The sequence below is a fragment of the Arachis hypogaea genome, chromosome 20, assembly GCF_003086295.3.
Source record: "Arachis hypogaea cultivar Tifrunner chromosome 20, arahy.Tifrunner.gnm2.J5K5, whole genome shotgun sequence".
NCBI lineage: Eukaryota > Viridiplantae > Streptophyta > Magnoliopsida > Fabales > Fabaceae > Arachis > Arachis hypogaea.
In genome coordinates, this window is record NC_092055.1 from 141,476,420 (window position 1) to 141,496,075 (window position 19,656).

The following is a 19,656-nucleotide window of genomic DNA, read 5'->3' on the forward strand; positions in this document are numbered from 1 at the left end:
AAATTATGATAATAACAATTTTTTATGTTTTATATACAATAAAAAATATTTTAAGAATAAAATTTGAATATCAAACTACTCTTATATCTTTTTTATATAATAATAAGATTGTTTTTATCCTAAAAATTTGATAATTTTGTGTTAAAAAATTATTGTGAATTATTATATTTTTTAAAAAAATAAAAAAATTAAAGATCAAATTTTGTTCTGAATTTTTTTATGTATATTTTTTTGATATTTATTCAAATATTGACACAAAAATTCATATCAAATAGATAAGTCTTTTGTTTTTGTTAATTACAAAAAATATAATAATTATTGGTTATTTTTGCCGCATTTTCAAATCATTTAAGAACTGTTTTGTCGATAACATTTTTCAGAGATCTTTTTGTCGACGGCGAAATATTTCGGGTACCTAATAATAATAGTAGTAGTAGTTTCTGTTCATTTTAAAAACCGTGTGTATATATCTTTTTTATTTAAATAAATAAAAGATAATTAATTTCAATATGTAAGAAAAAAATATAAGAGAGATTCCAAGATATGCAGTGTATATTTTGGCAACAACCTAATGCATGACTAAAGGAAACAAGTCTTAATAGGGTGTAAAGAATTGTGAAAATTTGAGAAATATGAGGGTGAGGAGGAGTAATATAGTTAAAGATCCAACATCCTCATCGCATACGAATTGTTTGGGAGAATTTTGAAGAAAGCAAACCACATGGCGTTGCAATTCGTGCTAGCATGTAGGTGAGTGAAATCACATGGTGCTACTGTAGAATCAGTAATGGGCATTGGCGCTGCTTTGTTGCCTAACTAAAAATAGAAGACAAACTTTGCATGGAGTAATGGAGAGAAAGAAAGGAGAGCTAGATTGAATGGAAAAAGATAAGAGAGTGTAGCCAAGGGTTTAAGCAAAAATGAGATAAAATAATTCAGCTTTTTAAATGTGTATTTTATATTTCAATATTTATTTTATACAGATGATTAATTTGATGATTAATTTTTAGAGAAATGTTAGATGATTATTAAAATTTATTGTTTTTAGGCATCAATTAATTATCAATTAAAAACATGAGATAAAATATATTATTAAATTACTAGACTAAATAAATTGGATTGATAATTAAAAATAATACAAAAAAATAACAAATTTTTAAAATTTGTATACATATGTAACATGATTGATGAGTATTATTAATATATAATAAATAGTCATAAAAAATATTTAATAACAACAAAAAATTAACAAAAAATAATAAAAATTTATCTTATTTAATATTTATTAATTATTACAATAATTAATAAAAACTAAATAAAACAAGTTCTAACTATTTTTTTTATCTCTCTAATATTATCCATAGTCATTATTACACAAATGAGCTTATAATTTAGTGGTTAGGCTTTATTTATTTATTGTTATCTTGTTTAAATTAATTTCATTTTATCTATTCTATATGAATAATTCGTAATTTATTAATTTTACTATATTTTTTCTTGAAAATTTTTTTACAAAACTTTACTACATTTTTCAAAAATAATTAAATAGATATTATAATGAATGATTATTTACTCTCCTTTGACAATCCATTGTCATTTCTATTATTAAATATAAAAAACCGTTACATAATCAACAAATTTTTCTTACATTTGTATTATATTTAAGCTAATATTATTTAATTTTATATTGTTTTTCTATTATAAATGTTTGGTCTCTAACATTCTCCATAAAATTCATTTTACGTTGTGAGAATATAAATTGATAAATTATCGAATAATTCCAGTTGAAGTTAGACATATAATTAAATGATGAGAAAACTAATATAACATGATTATTCGATATTTGGAGTAATGAAATTAATAATATAAAAGCTATAATATGGTATAATTAATTGGATTATTCCAACCTTGAATATCAACTTTTACATATTTATTATAATAAATATTTTATTATTTTGTTCCAATAATCCTATCTAATAAGTGCTGCTTATTAATTGTTTTCTATTAATTTCAGATGCAACTCTTTTGTGTATGGTTTCGAACTCTGGTGATAAGAATGATGATAACACAAAAGATAATTGAATTACAAAATATCAAACATCTGATCAAGCTTTATCAAATAGTGATTCCACAACTCACCTTTCTTAATGAATGGGAAAAATTGGAGGGTAGAAATCAAGAATCAGTTGGGAGATTGGAGAAGAAATTGTTAGCACTGTCCAATCCAATGCCTTTGCCTCACGATCTTAAGGTACAACCTTGTTGACTCTTTATATGTTTATTTATTTTAACAAGCTCAAGATGAAGTTATTTAGGATATATATATATATATATATAAAATAAATTATCAAATAAACAATAACTGAAACTCATAGGACGATGCAACATGAATTGTTATATTATTTTTAAAATTCATAAAAAATCGAACTTTAAATTTTTTGGACATAAAATTTAGAGAAAATTCCAGTTAAAATAATATAAATTGATATAAAAAATTAATAGTAAAATATAAAAAAATATTAACAAAAATTTTGGTAAAATCATAATTTAATAATTAAAAAATTATTGAAGAATATCTTAAAAAAAATAATTTAATTATTAAATTTTTTTAAAAATATTTTGGTAAAAATATAATTTAATTAATAAAAAATAATTTATTAAAGATTTTGGTAAGTAAAATTTAATGACAAAAAAATAAAATTTTTGTTAAAGGATATTTTTGTAAAAAATAATTTATTTTTCTTGAAAAATGAATAAAGTTAACATTAGTTAACACAAGAAATTTAAAATAGATTAAATAGGAGGTTTTCTAAAAGTTATATGGGAAGAGAATGTACATCTTATAAATAAAGGGGAGAGAAGTGTCATTTTAGCATCTCGTAGGAGAGGAAAGTGAAATTTTCTCTAAAATTTATAAATGTTTAATAAAATTTGATGTTTATTTTAATAATTTTGAACAATTAAAAAAAAGGTAAGTTAAGAAAAACTGAATATAAAATATTTTTTAATAAATATAAAATAATATTTAATTGCATATTTTAAACTAATATATTAATTAAAAATAAAATATATAGTTATGTGATAGATTTTTAAAAAATAATATATAAAAAGAAGCAATCTGATCTAAATAGTAATTAGGTTATTCTCCATCTCTCAAGTTTTTTATTTAAATTTTACTGTATACAAATAGTGACAATTGAGTAATATGTTTTAAAATATAGTAATAATTTAATAATTAGTTTTAAAAACAGTGATAATAAATAACTAAAAAACCAACATTTTTTATTTTCCAATACTTTATTGGCTGTATTTATTATTTCTAATTTAGAATAGTCCTACACAACAAAAACAAAGATTGTAAAATATTTAATAAAAATTTGGCTCTTTTGGTAAAGATTTTAGAGGAAAATACTTCTTTAATTGATGTGAAGTACTAGAAGTGGAAGCATAAATAAAAGTATAAGAAGAAAACTACTTTTTTTTTTTTTTTACGAAAGATAGGAGATTCGAATCCGCAACCTCTTAATTGAGTATGAAGAGACTATGTCATTTGAGTTATAACTCATTGGCAAGAAGAAAACTACTTGTTTGTTTGGATATAAGCATTATATTTCAAGAGATTAAATTTGGTGTACTGATAAAATAAAATATTTTACATAGCTGTATAGTTAAATTTGTTTGTTTGAATAATTATTCACGCGATCAATATAAAAAATAGTTATTTTTGTTTATATATAATATTATGTAATTTGATACATGTATAAAATTATGGTTTAATTATTCTGTTGGTCCCTATAGTTTCACCAAATTTTTAATTAGGTCCTTATACTTTTTTTCCTTTTAATTGGGTCTCCACACTGTTTTTTATTTTGTAATTACATCCTTTTCATGTTAAAAATGTTAAAATTAATATAATATTTTTACTAAAATACATGCGGTCAAAGATTTAATTAAGTTTTTAATTATAAATACCTTCAATTTGCAAAGAAATGTTCAATTAACTCTAATATTTTTTACAATAGGAAGAACTTAATTATAAAATTAAAGCAGGAACCCAATTGAAAGGAAAAAAAATAGAAAAATGATAGGGGGCCAGCAACTTTTGGGATTTATAGCCATCAAATAGCCATCAATGAAGCTTTTAATGGTGTGAGATTAATGTAAGATTTCATCCAATGGTTCACTTTTCTTTGATGGTTACATGCTGGCCAAAATTTGATAAAATTGATGGCCCATAAACTTTTTCAAAAAAATATAAAGACTTAATTAAAAATTTAATAAAAATATAGGGATCAACCGAATAATTAAACCTTTTATTTTACAGTGACGATGCATCAAAATTAAATTCTATATTCCAAAATAAAGGACATCATATATATACAAGATAAGGTAAAAACATCATTACCTAGGAGTATCATAAGCATGATACACGACAATTAGACATGGCACACCTATACCATAATATAAGTGAGATGTCATATGAGTTTCAACATCATCAGCACCATTATAAGGAAGCATACACACCATAGATATACATAGTATACCGCAAATTCAGTATTATAGAATCAGTTAGATTACGCCTTCCTACCAACGCTGAAGACCCTACGGTTGCTGTGGTCCAAACCCAGAAGGAGGTGGTCCTATTGGAACGCAGAGCCATCACGGAAAAGGGTTCAACAGATTGAACTGGAGTCTCATAAGTGGTACGGTAAATGGACCATTAAAGAAATAAGAATGGGTTACAGAAGGATACAAGATCGTCGCCGCGAAACTCTCGTCGAGCCCATGCCCATATGAGAATAACATGAAAGGATCGGATGAAATGATATGAAGGTGGAAATTCAAGTTAACTTCACGTAAAGTTGATAGATAAGAGCAGGGACGGATTCAGAAATCTAAGAGTGGAGGGACCAAAAATTAAAATATTGTATAATCAAATATAATGCTATATATTTGATAATAGATTACGTGAAATTGATAGATAAGAGTCATTAAATGAATTGACAGATTTGATTAAATTGTCATCTAACTGCTCTTATCTATCAATTTTACTGCACCTGAATTTTTACCTTATTTAAAAGGTAGTACTTTATACTAATTTTTCGGTATCAAATATTTCAGTAATGATTTTTTATTTCTTTAGATGCTAATCAGTTATTTAAATTTGTAAGAAGATATTTTTTTTAAGTTTGATCTAAAACATAAAATTTAAATTTTTATATTTTTTTATTTGTTGATATTTTATTTGAATTTAAATAAAATATTTTTTATTAATATTTATATTTTAAAATTAATAAATTAACTTAAAAATAAGAAATAAAATATCAATAAACGGTTGAAACTCGAAAATAGTAGAAGCTCTTTTTAGTGACCCTATTTTGCTGATCCTGTTGTGGCTGCACACAGATCAGATCGGATCGGATACGATATTTGTAATTTTCAGGTTGGATCCGATCCAATTTGAATATTTGCAGATCGGATATCGAGTATATCCACATAATTTAAAGAAACTGTTTTAAGATTCTGTTTGGCTATTTTTACAAAAAAAAATTTAGAAAAGTCATTTTTTACCTATTTAAGTCTATTTACTCCTAAAATATTATCAATAAAAGTTTTCTTGAATAACAAAAATAAAATAATAACACAAAATTTAAGTTTAATTATTCTAAGTTGAAGTATAACATAAAAAATTAAAAACAAGATATCAAAACATTCATAAAATAATATACTAAAATTTATATCACATTAGAATTTATTTTCTTAAACTATGTTATTTATATGAGATATGCGGATTTGATATGCGAATTTGCGGATCGGATCTGCGGATATCACTGCCAAATCCAAAATCCGATCCTATCATAGTACGGATCGGATCTGATTCGATCCGATAACTCAGCAGATCAGATAATATCCGCAAAATTCGAATCAGATACGGATAATTACCGCGGATATACGAATATTATTCGATCCATGTGAAGCTGTAAACCCTACAAGCAAAATTGTAATAAAACTTTTACTTTCTTAATTCTCTTGGTCGTGACTGCAATATTTATACTTTTTATTTTCTTACATTGATTGCGAAAATAAAAATTAATACATAAAATGATAAATTAAATAATTGTATTTTCTGTATAAAATAATGAATATATACTTTTTTATTTATTTAAAAATCCAAATAAAATTAATTTATGGTGTGTCTATATAAATAATACGAAATCATTAAAATGTTGACTCGATCTTTTATATATATATATTTCTCTTATATCTAACATATATTTTCTTATTTAATTATATATTTTCTTTACAGGCTAACACTGTGTCTGTCCATGAAACATTGAGCGCAGCCATTGAAGTAATGAACCTCGTTGAACCATTGATTATGAGATTCCAAACCCAGGTATGATTCTTCTATTTTAGAATCATATTTATGATGAAGGATATTTATTTATACTAAGGTATTAATAAATATTAATTTATCTTTTTATTCATTAAATAATAATAATAGTAATAATAATATGATTAGATAAAATAGTATTTGACACCATAAATAATTAAATAAGATGTTTTGAGTCCATGTTTTAAAACATTTTTAAATCCCATTGTATAATACACAGTAGTGTGTAAATATGATAATAAAATTAGGGATAAGTACGATTTTGGTCCCTCATGTTGAGGGTCAGAATCGAAATCGTCCCTCGTATATATTTTGATTTAAAAACATTCTTAACGTGTTTTTTTGTATTAAAATCGTCATTTTTAAAAAAAATTAATTTTATTCTTAAAATACCCCTACTTTAATAATAAAAAAAATTAAAAAATTTATTAAAAAAAAAAAGAAAAGAACACATTTTGGGAGAGGGGGGAGAGGAAACGCGTTTTTGGGGGTGGGGCCGAAAGAAAATGCGAAGGGGGGAGGGAGAGGGGGAAGGGGGAGGAGGGGACGGCGCCGGCGAAGCTTTGAACTGCCGTCGCCGTCGCCGGAAGAAAGAAGAAAGGAGAGGGGTTGTGACGGGGAGCAGATCAGAGAAGAGGGGAAAGAAAGGGATCAGAGAAGCGGGGTGGGTGGGGGCTGGGGAGAGAAAGAAAGAAAGAAGGGGGAGGGGGGCCGAGAAAGGGGGTGGGGGAGAGTGGAGAGGGGAGAGAAGGGGGACGCACCGCCGCCGCACCGCCGCCCGCCGCTTCTTCTTCTTGCCGCCACCGCACCGCCGCCGCTTCTTCCCGCCGCCGCACCGTCGCCCGTTTCTTCTTCTTACCGCCGACCCACCCCCGCACTGCCGCCCGCCGCTTCTTCTGTGAATTCTGTGAATTTCTGTGAACTTCTGTTTCTGCTTGTATTAAATTTGTGCTTGAATTTGTTGATTTTCTGTTTCTGTTTCTCTGTGTGGAGATGGGGGTGAGGGTGGGGAAAGGGGGAAGGGGGAGACGGGGAGGGGGAGGGGACGGGTGGGGACGCTGGGTGGGGGGAAGGGGGAGGCGGGGAGGGGGAGGGGATGCGGGGTGGGGGAAGGGGGAGGCAGTGAGGGGGAGGGGACGCGGAGTGGGGGTAGGGGTGGGGGGAAGGGGGAGGCGGAGGGGGAGGGGGAGGGGGAAGGGGAAAGCGGGGAGGGGACGGCGACGGCGTTGGTGGTGGTGGAGTGGCAGTGGGTGTTGATGATGATGATGATGTTGATTTTATTGATATTGTTTTTCTTGGTGGTGGAGGTAAAGGTGGTGGTGGGAGTAAAGGTGTTGGTGGTGATGGAGGTAAAGGTAATGGTGGTAGTGAAGGACATTTTTGTCCAAAAAAATTTAAAAGGACGATTTTAATACAAAAAACACGTTAAGGATGATTTTAAATCAAAATATACACGAGGAACGATTTCGATTCTGACCCTCAACGTGAGGGACCAAAATCGTATTTATCCCATAAAATTATAAAGTTTATTCTTACACAGAATGACATACTAATCATAGGATTAATGTTAATTAGCAGGTTGAACGAATTCTTTATTTAGTTACAGAAATAATTACCACATCAAAACAGGAAGAACAGTACTTACAAGATCTTATGGAGGTAGTTCCAATGATTACTACTTTAATGGTAAGCCTAAACAACTTTTAGTTATTTTTAATTTTTATAATTAAATCCAAGAACAAAAACAAATAAAGAGCAGGGATTGACAATCTACTCTTTATTATTGTCTATTGAAATCGATTATTATCCAAAAATAATTTCTATGTTTAAGTATAAGTACCAAATTGATAGCATTATCATTTTTCTAAGCACTATTAAACTATTAATCTATTATTGTTTCATAGGAGATCTTTTATTCAAAGTAAAAATTTTGAGAATTAACTTTTTTCAATCAATAATCAATTAATTCTTATTTTTTATTTTTTTTCTCTTTTAACTTTTTACATTCTTCTCTATTTTGTTGACTAATTATTATTTAAAAAATAATAAATTTTCTAATAAAATTGATTTATCTCTAACTTATTTTTCCCTTTCCATATTCATACAGGAGGAGGAGAAAAACATTCAAGTGTGTCTTATCTCTTATGCGAAAAAGGGAGCACAATATTGGCATTGATCCATCATATATATATATTGGCATTTGGAAAAATAAAAAATCATATTGTTATGCAGATCTTATTATAATATATATAATATAGATTGATAGAATTAGATCTTATTATTATACAGAATTTATTATGATATACTTCTTTATTTTAAGAGTTAAAAATATTACTTAAACAAATAATTCAATATTATATATATATAGTATAGATTGATTGAATTAGTTTTTATTATATTATTATCAGTGTAATATACTATAAATTTATTATATTTGTTTTAAGAGCTATATAGATTATTCTATAATTAACTACAAAACTCAAAATTTTTCTATTATTATTTTAGTTATATAAAAAATTTGTATCATTAGCTTTTTGTATATTGTGTGGATCTAAATGTAGTTTATGCTAATTTTTTTTTTTTTTATTATTATTATTATTATTATTATTATTATTATTATTATTATTATTATTATATCAATGACACTAGGATTATTGTGAGAAAATAATAAATTAAAATTATTTTATTTAATTTAATATTTATAATTATATATTTATCATATTTAATATTATTTATAAATATTTTTATATAGAATCTATTGCGCCTATTAATTATTCTTTTTATTTACTAAATACATAAAATTAATAAAAGTAAAATTAGTTGACATCACACAAATAGTTTATAACCTAATATTCTTTGTACAATATATTTATGAGGAAGTTTAGGGGACTAACACTTTTATTAAATTCTGGTCAGTACTTAACCATTAAAAAAATTGAGTAATCTTATATTATTAGATATAATCTTACACCATTAAAAATATTATTGATGACTAACTAAAACTACAAATCACATAATCTGCTGGTCCTCTAACACTTCTCTATATTTATTAGTACATTTGATTCCGACCTTTTTCATAAATCATTATTAAATATTTTGAAAAAAAAATTAAAAATTATTTTTTAATTAATTTGTATCACATATACTAAAATAACTTTATTATAAATACCCAATAATAACTTATCGTTTAATTAATACATCAAGAATTATAATTTACGCCAACAACCCTTAATTTTGTTTCATTTTTATATGGGCAAACGTGTGCAGTGCATGTACCCAACTTTCTTGTTTCCTCATCAACGTGCTTCCAACAACAAAAGTCAAAAGTGAAAGTCTCTCGCTCATCGATATATATTAGTATAAAAAATTTATAATTGTCTTTGTATAAAGATGTTTGTTTTTTATTATTGAACAATAAATTATAGGTAGAATTTAATTTTGATATATTATAAAAATATTATTTTTTTAAATATAATTAAACAAATAAAATATATTTTTAATATAAGATTCTTCGCTAAAAGATATTTTTAACATTTTAATTTGAGTAAGGACTATATATTAGAGCTGAAAGTGAGTCGAGTTGAGTCGAACTAGATCAAACACTCAAGTTCGACTCACAAAAATTAAGCTTGACTCACGGTTCGACTTATTAACAATCGAACATATTTCGTAAACTCAAGTTCGACGTAACGAAAACTTACGAGTTGGCTCAAATAATAGAAACATAATCTATAATTCTATATCAATAAAATATAACTTATATATATTAAAAAATATTTTAAAAAATAAATTTAATATATTACCTATCTATCAATTATAAATTTTTTATATTAATACGCATATCTTATATACATTTAATCTATACTTTTAATATTATATATAATCGAGCCAGCTCACGTGCTAATGAGCTGAGCTCAAACTCGCCTTATTTAATTTATGAGCTCAAATCCAAACTCAAGTTCGGCTCACTAGCTCGAGCTCAGCTAGCTTATCGAGCTATTAATAAGTCGAACTTGAGCTGACTCATGAGCTGACTTGACTTATTTGAAGCTTGCAGCCTTACTATATATTATATATATATATATATATATATATGTGACCGTTATAACGGTAAACCGCGCGAAATACATAGTATATATCTCTTCAATGGATAACACTTTCCGTGACGTACGTGGCACTCTTCCTTCTCACCGTAGCCAAGTTATGGCGGCACCGCAGCTTGTCCGGAGCAGAAGTGGAAGCGCGCCAGCCATAGCCATAACGGCCAACGACAGATCTTCACGGAGGTCGTCGGTCAGCTCGAGTAGCGAAAGATTTATCAGCGGCAATAACCGTTCAAAGTCAACATCATCAAGATCGTCAAGAACAGCGCAAAGTAGCTCGGGTGCCACGTCACCAGGCATGATGAAGAAGGTGCCTTCTGCGTGGGCGATGTCGCCGGGAAGGTCATCTCTTGGATCCCAATTTATCGCAAATGTGTCTGAGTCGCCGGCAAAAGCCAATGGTGGCGGCGGCGGCAGGCGAAGCGTGACCAGCAAGGTGTTGAATTATTTGAAGCAAAGAAAATCTTCGCCAATTGAAGAAGAAGGATACCATAGGTTTAAAATTTTGCATAACAGGCTTCTACAGTGGCGGTTTATCAATGCTAGAGCTCAATTTGCCATGGCTCGTATCAAAACTGTAGCCGAGGTTTGTTCTAACTTCTAAATCACCAATATTGACACATTAATTAGCCTTTTAAAAAAAATTAGTATAAATATATCATTTAACTTTTAATTAGTTAGTGTTAATAATTTTTTTTATCATTATTGTAAAATTATTTTGACAGTGAATAATATTATAGTGATAGTGAATAGTAATTATGCATATGAGCTTGTAGTTTAGTGTTTAGACTTTGTTTTATTTTGTGCATATCTCGTTAAAATTTAGAGTTTCGCATTCATTCACAGTTTATCTTCTCCTCCAAATACTATTCTATATGAATCATTCATATTTTACTAATTTTACTATATTTTTACTTGTAAGAAAAAAAATTAAAGAAATTTACAAATTTACTACATTTTTCAAAAATAACTAACTAGATATTATAGTGAATGATTGTGTACTTTGATTTGAAAATCTATTGTCATTTCTATTACTAAATATAATAAACTATTCAATAATCAATATTTTTTTTCTTACATCTGTATATTATATTTAAACCAATATTAGTCAACTTTCTATTTTCTTTTCCCATTAAAAATGCTGACTTTCTAACATTTTTCATAAAAATTATTTTACGTTGATACTAGAAATTGAGAAATTATTGAATAATTTCGGTTGAAATTAGACATATAATTGAATAAGAAAACTTAAAATGAAAAAATTAATAAACTAATAAAATAAAAGATTAATTACTATTAATTTTATAATTTTCATAAAAGATGTGACACGCTATCTTAATTTAAGATAGATTAATTTTTTATTTTACTAATTTACCAATTTTTTTACTTTAAAAAATATTGATCCTTAAGTGATAGGATATTTGGAGTAATGAAAATAATAATATATAAAAGCTATAAGATGGTACAATTTGCTAAGACATAAACTTAATCGGTGTTAAGTGGATTTCAACCTTAGATATCAACTTCTATGTATTTATTCAAAAATAGTATTTGTACACTAAAATTAATTATTAAAATCAACTATTAATGTATTTGTGTATAAATACATATATAGTTTAATTTATTTTTAATGTGTATTTATATTTCAACATATATTTTATACTGGTGGATGATTTTAGTGTACAAATAGCATAGTCGATATTCGATATTAATTAGATGAGATTTGCTTCATAATTTTGTTTCAATAATCCTATCAAACAAGTGATGCTTCTTAGTTGTTTTCCTATTAATTTCAGATGCAACTCTTTTCTGTATGGCTTCGAACTCTCCGGATAAGAAAGGCGATAATAGAAAAGAAAACTGAATTACAAAATGTCAAACATTTGATCAAGCTTTATCAAATAGTGATTCCGCAACTTCCCTTTCTTAATGAATGGGCAAAATTGGAGAGAAGAAATCAAGAATCAGTTGGGAGATTGGAGAGGAAGTTGGTAGCACTATCCAATACATTGCCTTTGTCTAACTATCTTAAGGTACATACCTTATTGACTCTTTATTTATTTATTTTAGACGAAAACTCAGGTGCAGTTGACTTCACGTGAATTTGATAACTGAGAGCCGTTAGATTATTTGACTGATTTGACTAAATTTTCATCTAACAGCTCTCAACTATCAACTTATTTAAACAAGCTCGTAATAAAAGGAAAGATAGGAACAAGCAATACCCGAATCTGAAGGGATGCAAGACCCCCTAAAAGACAATATTCAAAAGAGTTGTCACCTCAATAACGAATCAAAATCCTTTAAATTAGTCACCAAAAAAAAAAATCCTTTAAATTGAAAAAAAAAATTGATAAAATAAAAAAATAAAAGTCTAATTACTATTAGATTATTAACACTTTAATTCACTTCGTTTTAGAAGATCCTTTTTCTTTATTAAAAAAACCTTGATTATCTTGTTATAAACAAATTTGATTATTTTGCTATGAAATAACACATTGATTATTTTTACAGTGAAACACTTATTCTAATAACTAATTATTTTATTAAATATATATATATATAACACTTAATTTCGCAATTAATTTTTAGTGTTCATAAAGTATTTTGCTTGCCCGATACTTTTATATTTTAGTATTTCTAATTTAGAATAGTCAGTCCTACACACACAAAGATTGCAAAACATTTAATGAAAATTGGGCTTGTTTGGTTAAGATTTTAGAGGAAATACCTCTTTAATTGAGTAGTAAAGAAGTTGAAAGACAGCAAAAATAAAAGAAGAAAACATGTTTGTTTGGATATAAGCATTGGAAAAGTATAGGTAAATAATGAAAATATTAAACAAATATAAACAATAAATACATCGGATGTTCATTTTACTAGTGTACAAATGATTATTTTAATATTAAAATTTAGAGGGTTAATTTGAAAGTGTAATGTATTTTTATTTGATTGGTGATTGTTCATATTGTTCAATAAAGTTATTATCCCCTAGCATTCCCCGTAAGCATTTTATTCCAAAGTAGAGAACCTCCTATACAAGATAACATAAAAACATCATTACGAAGTAGTATCATAAGCATCATACAAGACAATTAGACATGCCACACCTATACCATAATATAACTGAGATGTCATATAAGTTTCAACAACATCATCTGCACTACAAATCACAATGTTGTCTCAGCGCCATTATAAGGAAGCATACACACCATAGCTATATAGAGTACCACAAATTCATTAGTATAGCATTATATGTAGAATTACCCAAAATATCAGTTAGATTTCGCCGTCCGACCAACGCAGCAGCAGACCCTATGCAGGACTTCGGACTTCGGCTATATGAAGTAGAATAACGTCCTATTCCCTCCAAGATGGGCTATTCAAAAGATAAGACCTAAGCCCATGGAAAGTGAAGGCAGAGGGAAAACAGCGCCACTATCCTATCCTGCATCAGTAACCAAAAAGTTTGCATCAACCAGTCTTTAGTGAAGTGGACTGGGGACCTGCCCATAGTCATCAGCACTTGAACCAGTAATATTAGATAAACCACTCTCCGGACTAGAGATATGCCCATCGGCGTCGGGCGCAATTTGGTCATCATCAGCAGGTGGAGGCTGCTCAGGCACAGAAGCAGGTGGCTGCTGCCCAACTTCAGGGGCAGGACCTCCAAATCCAGGAGGGGGCTGTGGTCCAAACCCAGGAGGAGGCGGTCCCATCGGAACTACTATCGGCACTGGGAATCCGATGCCATCACCAAAAGGGTTCAATGGATTGAACAGGGGGCTCATAAGAGGTATGGCAAATGGATGATTAAAGAAATAAGAATGGGTTACAAAAGGACCCATCATGAAAGATCCGGATACAGGATCGTAGTGCCACATGCCATCGGGAAACTCAGTGATTGTGATCATCGAGCCCATCTAAGAATAACATGAAAAACAACCACAGGGTAAGAATCTAATATAAAATCTCTATAGGAGTAATAAGTGGTGCTATGATTATATCATGTCATCATTACCATCTCCATTTGCTTCCAAAGATTCATTCAAGGAGCTTTTTACCATGAATAATCTAATTAAACTAGGTTTTGTATATTACCAAGGGATTGACTGAAACAGATGTCTTTTAAGAAAACACTTTACATTATTGTGGCCTTAACAACCATTCATCAAACAAGCACATACACGTTCCCAATCACATTTTAAGTAAAATATCACACAAGGAATGCAAACAGATGGTGTATTCCTTGTCGTTTAAGTCATGAGCTCATTTTTGTTTATGGCCAAAAGCCACCATGATAGCCAAGTGTGAGCGAGGTGGAAACTTTTGTCCCCACTATGAGCAGGTCAATGACACAGTCCTCATTAGTGCTAATCATTTCACCAGCCCGACCTTATAATATGCTGCCCACCAATCAGCACAGTTAAGCATAAACCAAAGTTCCCTTAATCATTCATCTTTTAGTTTTCACATCTTAGAACCTTCAGTGGCATCATCATGATTTTTGGCTCTAACACTCATTAGAAATTAAGTCATAAACTCAGAATATTCAAAAGCATATTTTCATAAATCTTCTGTCATAACCTTTTGATACTTTTGGAGACCTTAATAGTTATGCCAAACCTTGTTAGGATTGAACAGGGGACTAAGGATTATCCCCTTTTTATCCTTCACTTTTTAAGCAATTTTTCCATCATAGGGGTAAAAAGGTAATTCTGCCATCATATGGTTTCTTGGCCCTTATTGCTCTAAGTTTCAAGTGTTTCGGATGTGTTTTAATGTGTCTTGACTAATGGACCACTTTGGCCCCTTTTATGGTCCATATAGACCATTGTGATATCATTAGTGTGTTAGGAGATATTTACTTAGTTCAAGGTTCTAAACCTGATTAAGAGCCCGTTTGGAAAGCTTTAAAAGTAATTTTTTTCGAGCTTTCAACTTATGAAAAGTAGTAGTATTAATGTTTGGTACAATTTTCAAAATCAAATTACAACTTTCTAAGAAGATATTTAGGAGTTTATAGAGAAATTAAAAAAAATGACTTCTCTCGTAATACTATTACTTTTTATCACATTTCTATAAAATAAGCACTTTTAGAATTAAAAATCCAAATGCAAAATAACTTATTTATAAGATACTCTTAATATAACCATTTATTACTTAAGCTATTTTTTCAAAAAGAGCTTAATTAAGCTCTTTAGCCAGACTGGGCCTAATTAGAATTTCATGACATAATAACTTGTATTTTGGGTTTAAGTTCCCCTCTTAGGTTAGGACAAGGTTTAGGTCAATTAGCCATGACCTATTTTGTGACTATTTACTTGGTCAGGTTTCGAAGAGAAGCCTTAGAGCAACGGTTAAGTTGTCTCTGTATGACCTGAAGGTCACATGTTCAAGCCATGGAGTCAGCCACTGATGTGTTAATGCGGGATGTTAGCGTTCAAACATGCAATTACAACTAAGCAAGCTCCAATGCCATCAATGACTCACAAATACAACTACAATCACATACACAATAACGCATGCAACATCAATTTCAACATGCAACCACAAAATTACATAAAATCCCAAATAGAACCCTAATTAGAGCTTTGAACACAAATGATGCAATTAACTTCCAGTCAACCCCTACCTTCAGTACCAATGGCTTGGAACTTGATCAAAGTACCTTAAACTTGCAAGAATTCCTACAAAGAAATTGTAACAATATTTAGCTAGTTCAACTACAAGATCCTTTATTCTTGAAGTGAAATTTCAAGGAGTCAAAGGAGAAACTCACGTGAGCGAAAGGAGAGAAGAGGTGATGTGTATTTTTCTTTCATGGAAGTGAGAGGAGCATCGTGAAACCCATGGTGATTTGTACACAAAAGTGGTTTTTCATGAATTTTTGGAGGTTATTTTGGTCGCTTTCAGAGGAAGAAGATAAATCTGTAAATAATTACTGAAGTTAAATGAGACCAAGGATGCTAGTAAATATAGGGGAATGGATCTTCTTAATTGGTAAAACAAATTGAGAGTGTAAAGTGTGATCTCTAATTTTTTATCGTTCTCTTTTATATTTATTCTTAATCTCACTTATAAAATTAATGGTAAAAGATCACACTTTATTCCTTCAATTGTTAAAAAAATTGAGAAGATCTATTATGATAAATATAGAAGTGACAAAGATAGAGTAGCTTAAGGATTGAATTCAACCCTAATTTTATTTGCGAATTAAATTTTTTATATAAATTCAACTTTATTTTATTTGCGAATTAAGTTCAATCCTAATTTTTAACCTGTAAGTATCTAATCCTACCCACAAATTATAAAAAATATGTAACATTATTATATAATTTGATAATAATTTAAAATAGGACTGATTTTTATATAAAAAAAAAAATTAAATTATTAATTAATAATCTTTTTTTAATGGCTAAAGATTTTTTATATTTAGTGAGAGGTCGGGTAGGGTGCGGGTTTCAGATTCAACCCACATCCTACCCGATCCGCACAAGAACCTTACCCACATCATATCCTATTCGCTGCGGATCGGGTTGACAACCTTACCCGACTAGGTTGAGTCGGAAAACATTTTGCTAACTCCTATTCTGCTCTACATTGATTGGAAAATGATATTATGACTCATAATAATGACGTGTCAAGAAATCATTGTAGGTTTTCTTATCGTGTCAGCAATACATTGCAATAAAATAGGACAATTAAACCTTGAAAAAAATGTTAAGAAATACTTAAATTCCTAATTAATTTAAACATAAACACACTCATAGTGAACTATAAAGTAGGACAAATATCCAAATTTCAACAAGTCATTGTATTTGCTGCACTGGTTGGTAGTGGCAGCCTCAATTCCTTGCTCCTCCTTTTTTTTTTTGCAAGGTCTTGATATGAGCGTAATAAAAACTAACTCATTAACTTCAATCCCTTTCAATCATTCTCTTCTTGATTTTCAATATAAATTTTATGTCCCATCTTTACAATATTCAACTATTAGTATTGTGAACGTGATCTTGTTAGATTTTAAACCTCTCCCACTCATTGTATGCACAAATTTTTTAACTTTCTTCAAATCACAAATCTTTACAAAGGTCATTGATCAGTGCATTGTACGTGATCAAGTCCGACCTAATACCTTGATTGATCATTATCCAAAAATTATTGTCCATCAATTAAAGTGGTGAAAGTATTACCATTAGAGACCAACCCTTTCTTGTACATGTCATCAAATAAAATCTCTGCAACATAATAAGAAGGAGAAGGAGAAGAAGAAGAAGCAAGAAACTAAGGCTACTACCAACTAAGACCAACAACCATTACAATAGCAGATATAATGATTTGAAATTTAGAGATACTTGTCATACTTTATAATTTATTATGAGTTTATGTCTCTATATTTAAATTAGTTAGGAGTTTAAGTATTTCATTATAAATTTATAACTAGACTTTAGCGAGATAAAATTGAGCATCCTATAAGATCAAAATGTATAATAAAACTTGTAAATGTCTAAATAATTATATATATAGTATATCTTTTTTTATTTAATTGTATATTTTCAACCAATAATAATTGAATTAGACAAAAAGACTCAATAAAACAAACAAAAATAAAAATAATATTTTTAAAATTACTCTTTTAATTTTTTTCTAGCACTATAATTTATCATTCACTAATAACTATTACTCCGGTCACCATGGCTAGCCACTTTTGGCCATTCCATCCAACCATCTTAAATTATAAATCCTAAATTCTAATTTCTAAATTCTAAGTTAGTTTTATTTTGTTTTATTTTTAAATTTTTTTATTTGAATTTTGCATGAATTTATTATTTTTAATTTTGAATTTTCTTTAAATATTCAATTGTTCTTTGATTTAATAATTAAAAAATGTGGACTCCCAATACTTTTTTAATTACATATTCTTTACAGGTTGACACTGTGTCTGTCTCTGAAGTTTTGAACACTGCCATTGACGTAATGGACCACGTTGAACCATTGATCATGAAATTCCAAGCTCAGGTTCAATTCTTCTTTTTTTAGTATAATAATAATAATAATAATAATAATAATAATAATAATAATAATAATAATAAATGTACATTTAAAACTATAATTAAGAGTTTTTTTAGCTCAAATCTTAAAATTTTTAAAATATATTTCTTTTACAAACATGTATAACGAAAGTTATTTAGGAGCAAAAATTTGTGCACTAAAACATTTTCATTATTTGCCATTATATATAGTACATGAGTGCATAAATAATAATAAAATTTTGTTACATAGAAGGATTAATCATAGAATTATTGTGAATTTAGCAGGTTGAACGAATTCTTTATCAAGTTACGGAACTAATTACAACATCAAAACAGGAAGAAGAGTACTTACAGGATCTTATGGAGGTAGTTCCAATGATTACTACTTTAATGGTAAGCCTAAACCACCTTTAGTTATTTTTAATTTCAATAACTAAATCCCCATTAAAAAAACCAAATAAAAAGGATCTATTTAAATGCATATTGCTTACGAAATTAAAGCACCAGATTAATAGCATTAGCATTTTTCTAAGCATTGTTAAATTATTAGGTGCGTTTGATTTGCGTTTTTTATTTTTTGCTTTTATTTTTACTATTTTTTGTTTTTTAGATTTTATAAAATAAACAGTAAAAATAATAAATTTTTTTTTTATTTTTACCTTCTGTTTTTTTTTTTATAAAATTTAAAAAATAAAAAATTTTAAAAATAAAAATAAAAAATAAAAATACAAAACATAGTCTTATCATTTCGCAGGATAATTTTTAATTGCAAATCATACTTCTACACAAAAGTAAAATAGGGCATATAGAGTAAACAATTTCTAAACGAAGAGTGAAGGGAGCATTTTCTAAATTGTATTTGGATGATATTTTTTATTAATTAAATGTGTGTAATAATAGCAAATACGATGTTAGTTAATTAGATGGTAAATATCTTATGATCAAACTAATAAGTCATGTGTTAAATTTTAGACATTACTGAGTATATATATTTTAATAGATTATACCTAATAATAGATATTTTAAGAAAGAAAATTGTGCACCAAATTTCTCTTCTATTTTCCTTTAGGTATATGGTAGGTTAATCTATGACAAACTATTTAGGAAAAATTGAGAATTAATTTTC

At 28.5% G+C, this 19,656-nt stretch overlaps 2 protein-coding genes across 2 annotated transcripts; one reads left to right on the plus strand and one right to left on the minus strand.

The window, feature by feature from the left end:
- The first annotated feature begins 10,525 nt into the window (after window positions 1-10,525).
- Window positions 10,526-12,752, plus strand: LOC112786563 (QWRF motif-containing protein 7). The gene is made up of 3 exons (XM_025829932.2): window positions 10,526-11,083; window positions 12,294-12,530; window positions 12,660-12,752. The coding sequence occupies exons 1-3, from the start codon at window positions 10,541-10,543 to the stop codon at window positions 12,750-12,752; spliced, it is 873 nt and encodes a 290-aa protein (XP_025685717.2). The 5' UTR covers window positions 10,526-10,540.
- A 782-nt stretch (window positions 12,753-13,534) lies between these two features.
- LOC112786700 (uncharacterized) lies at window positions 13,535-16,425 on the minus strand. The gene is made up of 3 exons (XM_025830067.3): window positions 16,280-16,425; window positions 16,133-16,187; window positions 13,535-14,420 (listed from the first exon to the last, which is right to left on the minus strand). The coding sequence occupies exon 3, from the start codon at window positions 14,418-14,420 to the stop codon at window positions 13,983-13,985; it is 438 nt and encodes a 145-aa protein (XP_025685852.1). The 5' UTR covers window positions 16,133-16,187; window positions 16,280-16,425; the 3' UTR covers window positions 13,535-13,982.
- Window positions 16,426-19,656: the final 3,231 nt, after the last annotated feature.

Bases quoted from the DNA above. Each gene is read 5' to 3' on its own strand.
- LOC112786700 (XM_025830067.3), bottom strand. From the start codon at position 14,420: ATGGGCTCGATGATCACAATCACTGAGTTTCCCGATGGCATGTGGCAC.
- LOC112786563 (XM_025829932.2), top strand. From the start codon at position 10,541: ATGGATAACACTTTCCGTGACGTACGTGGCACTCTTCCTTCTCACCGT. The intron at 11,084-12,293 runs GTTTGTTCTAAC...TATTAATTTCAG, and splicing joins GTATCAAAACTGTAGCCGAG to ATGCAACTCTTTTCTGTATG. The intron at 12,531-12,659 runs GTACATACCTTA...TTCATCTAACAG, and splicing joins CTTTGTCTAACTATCTTAAG to CTCTCAACTATCAACTTATT.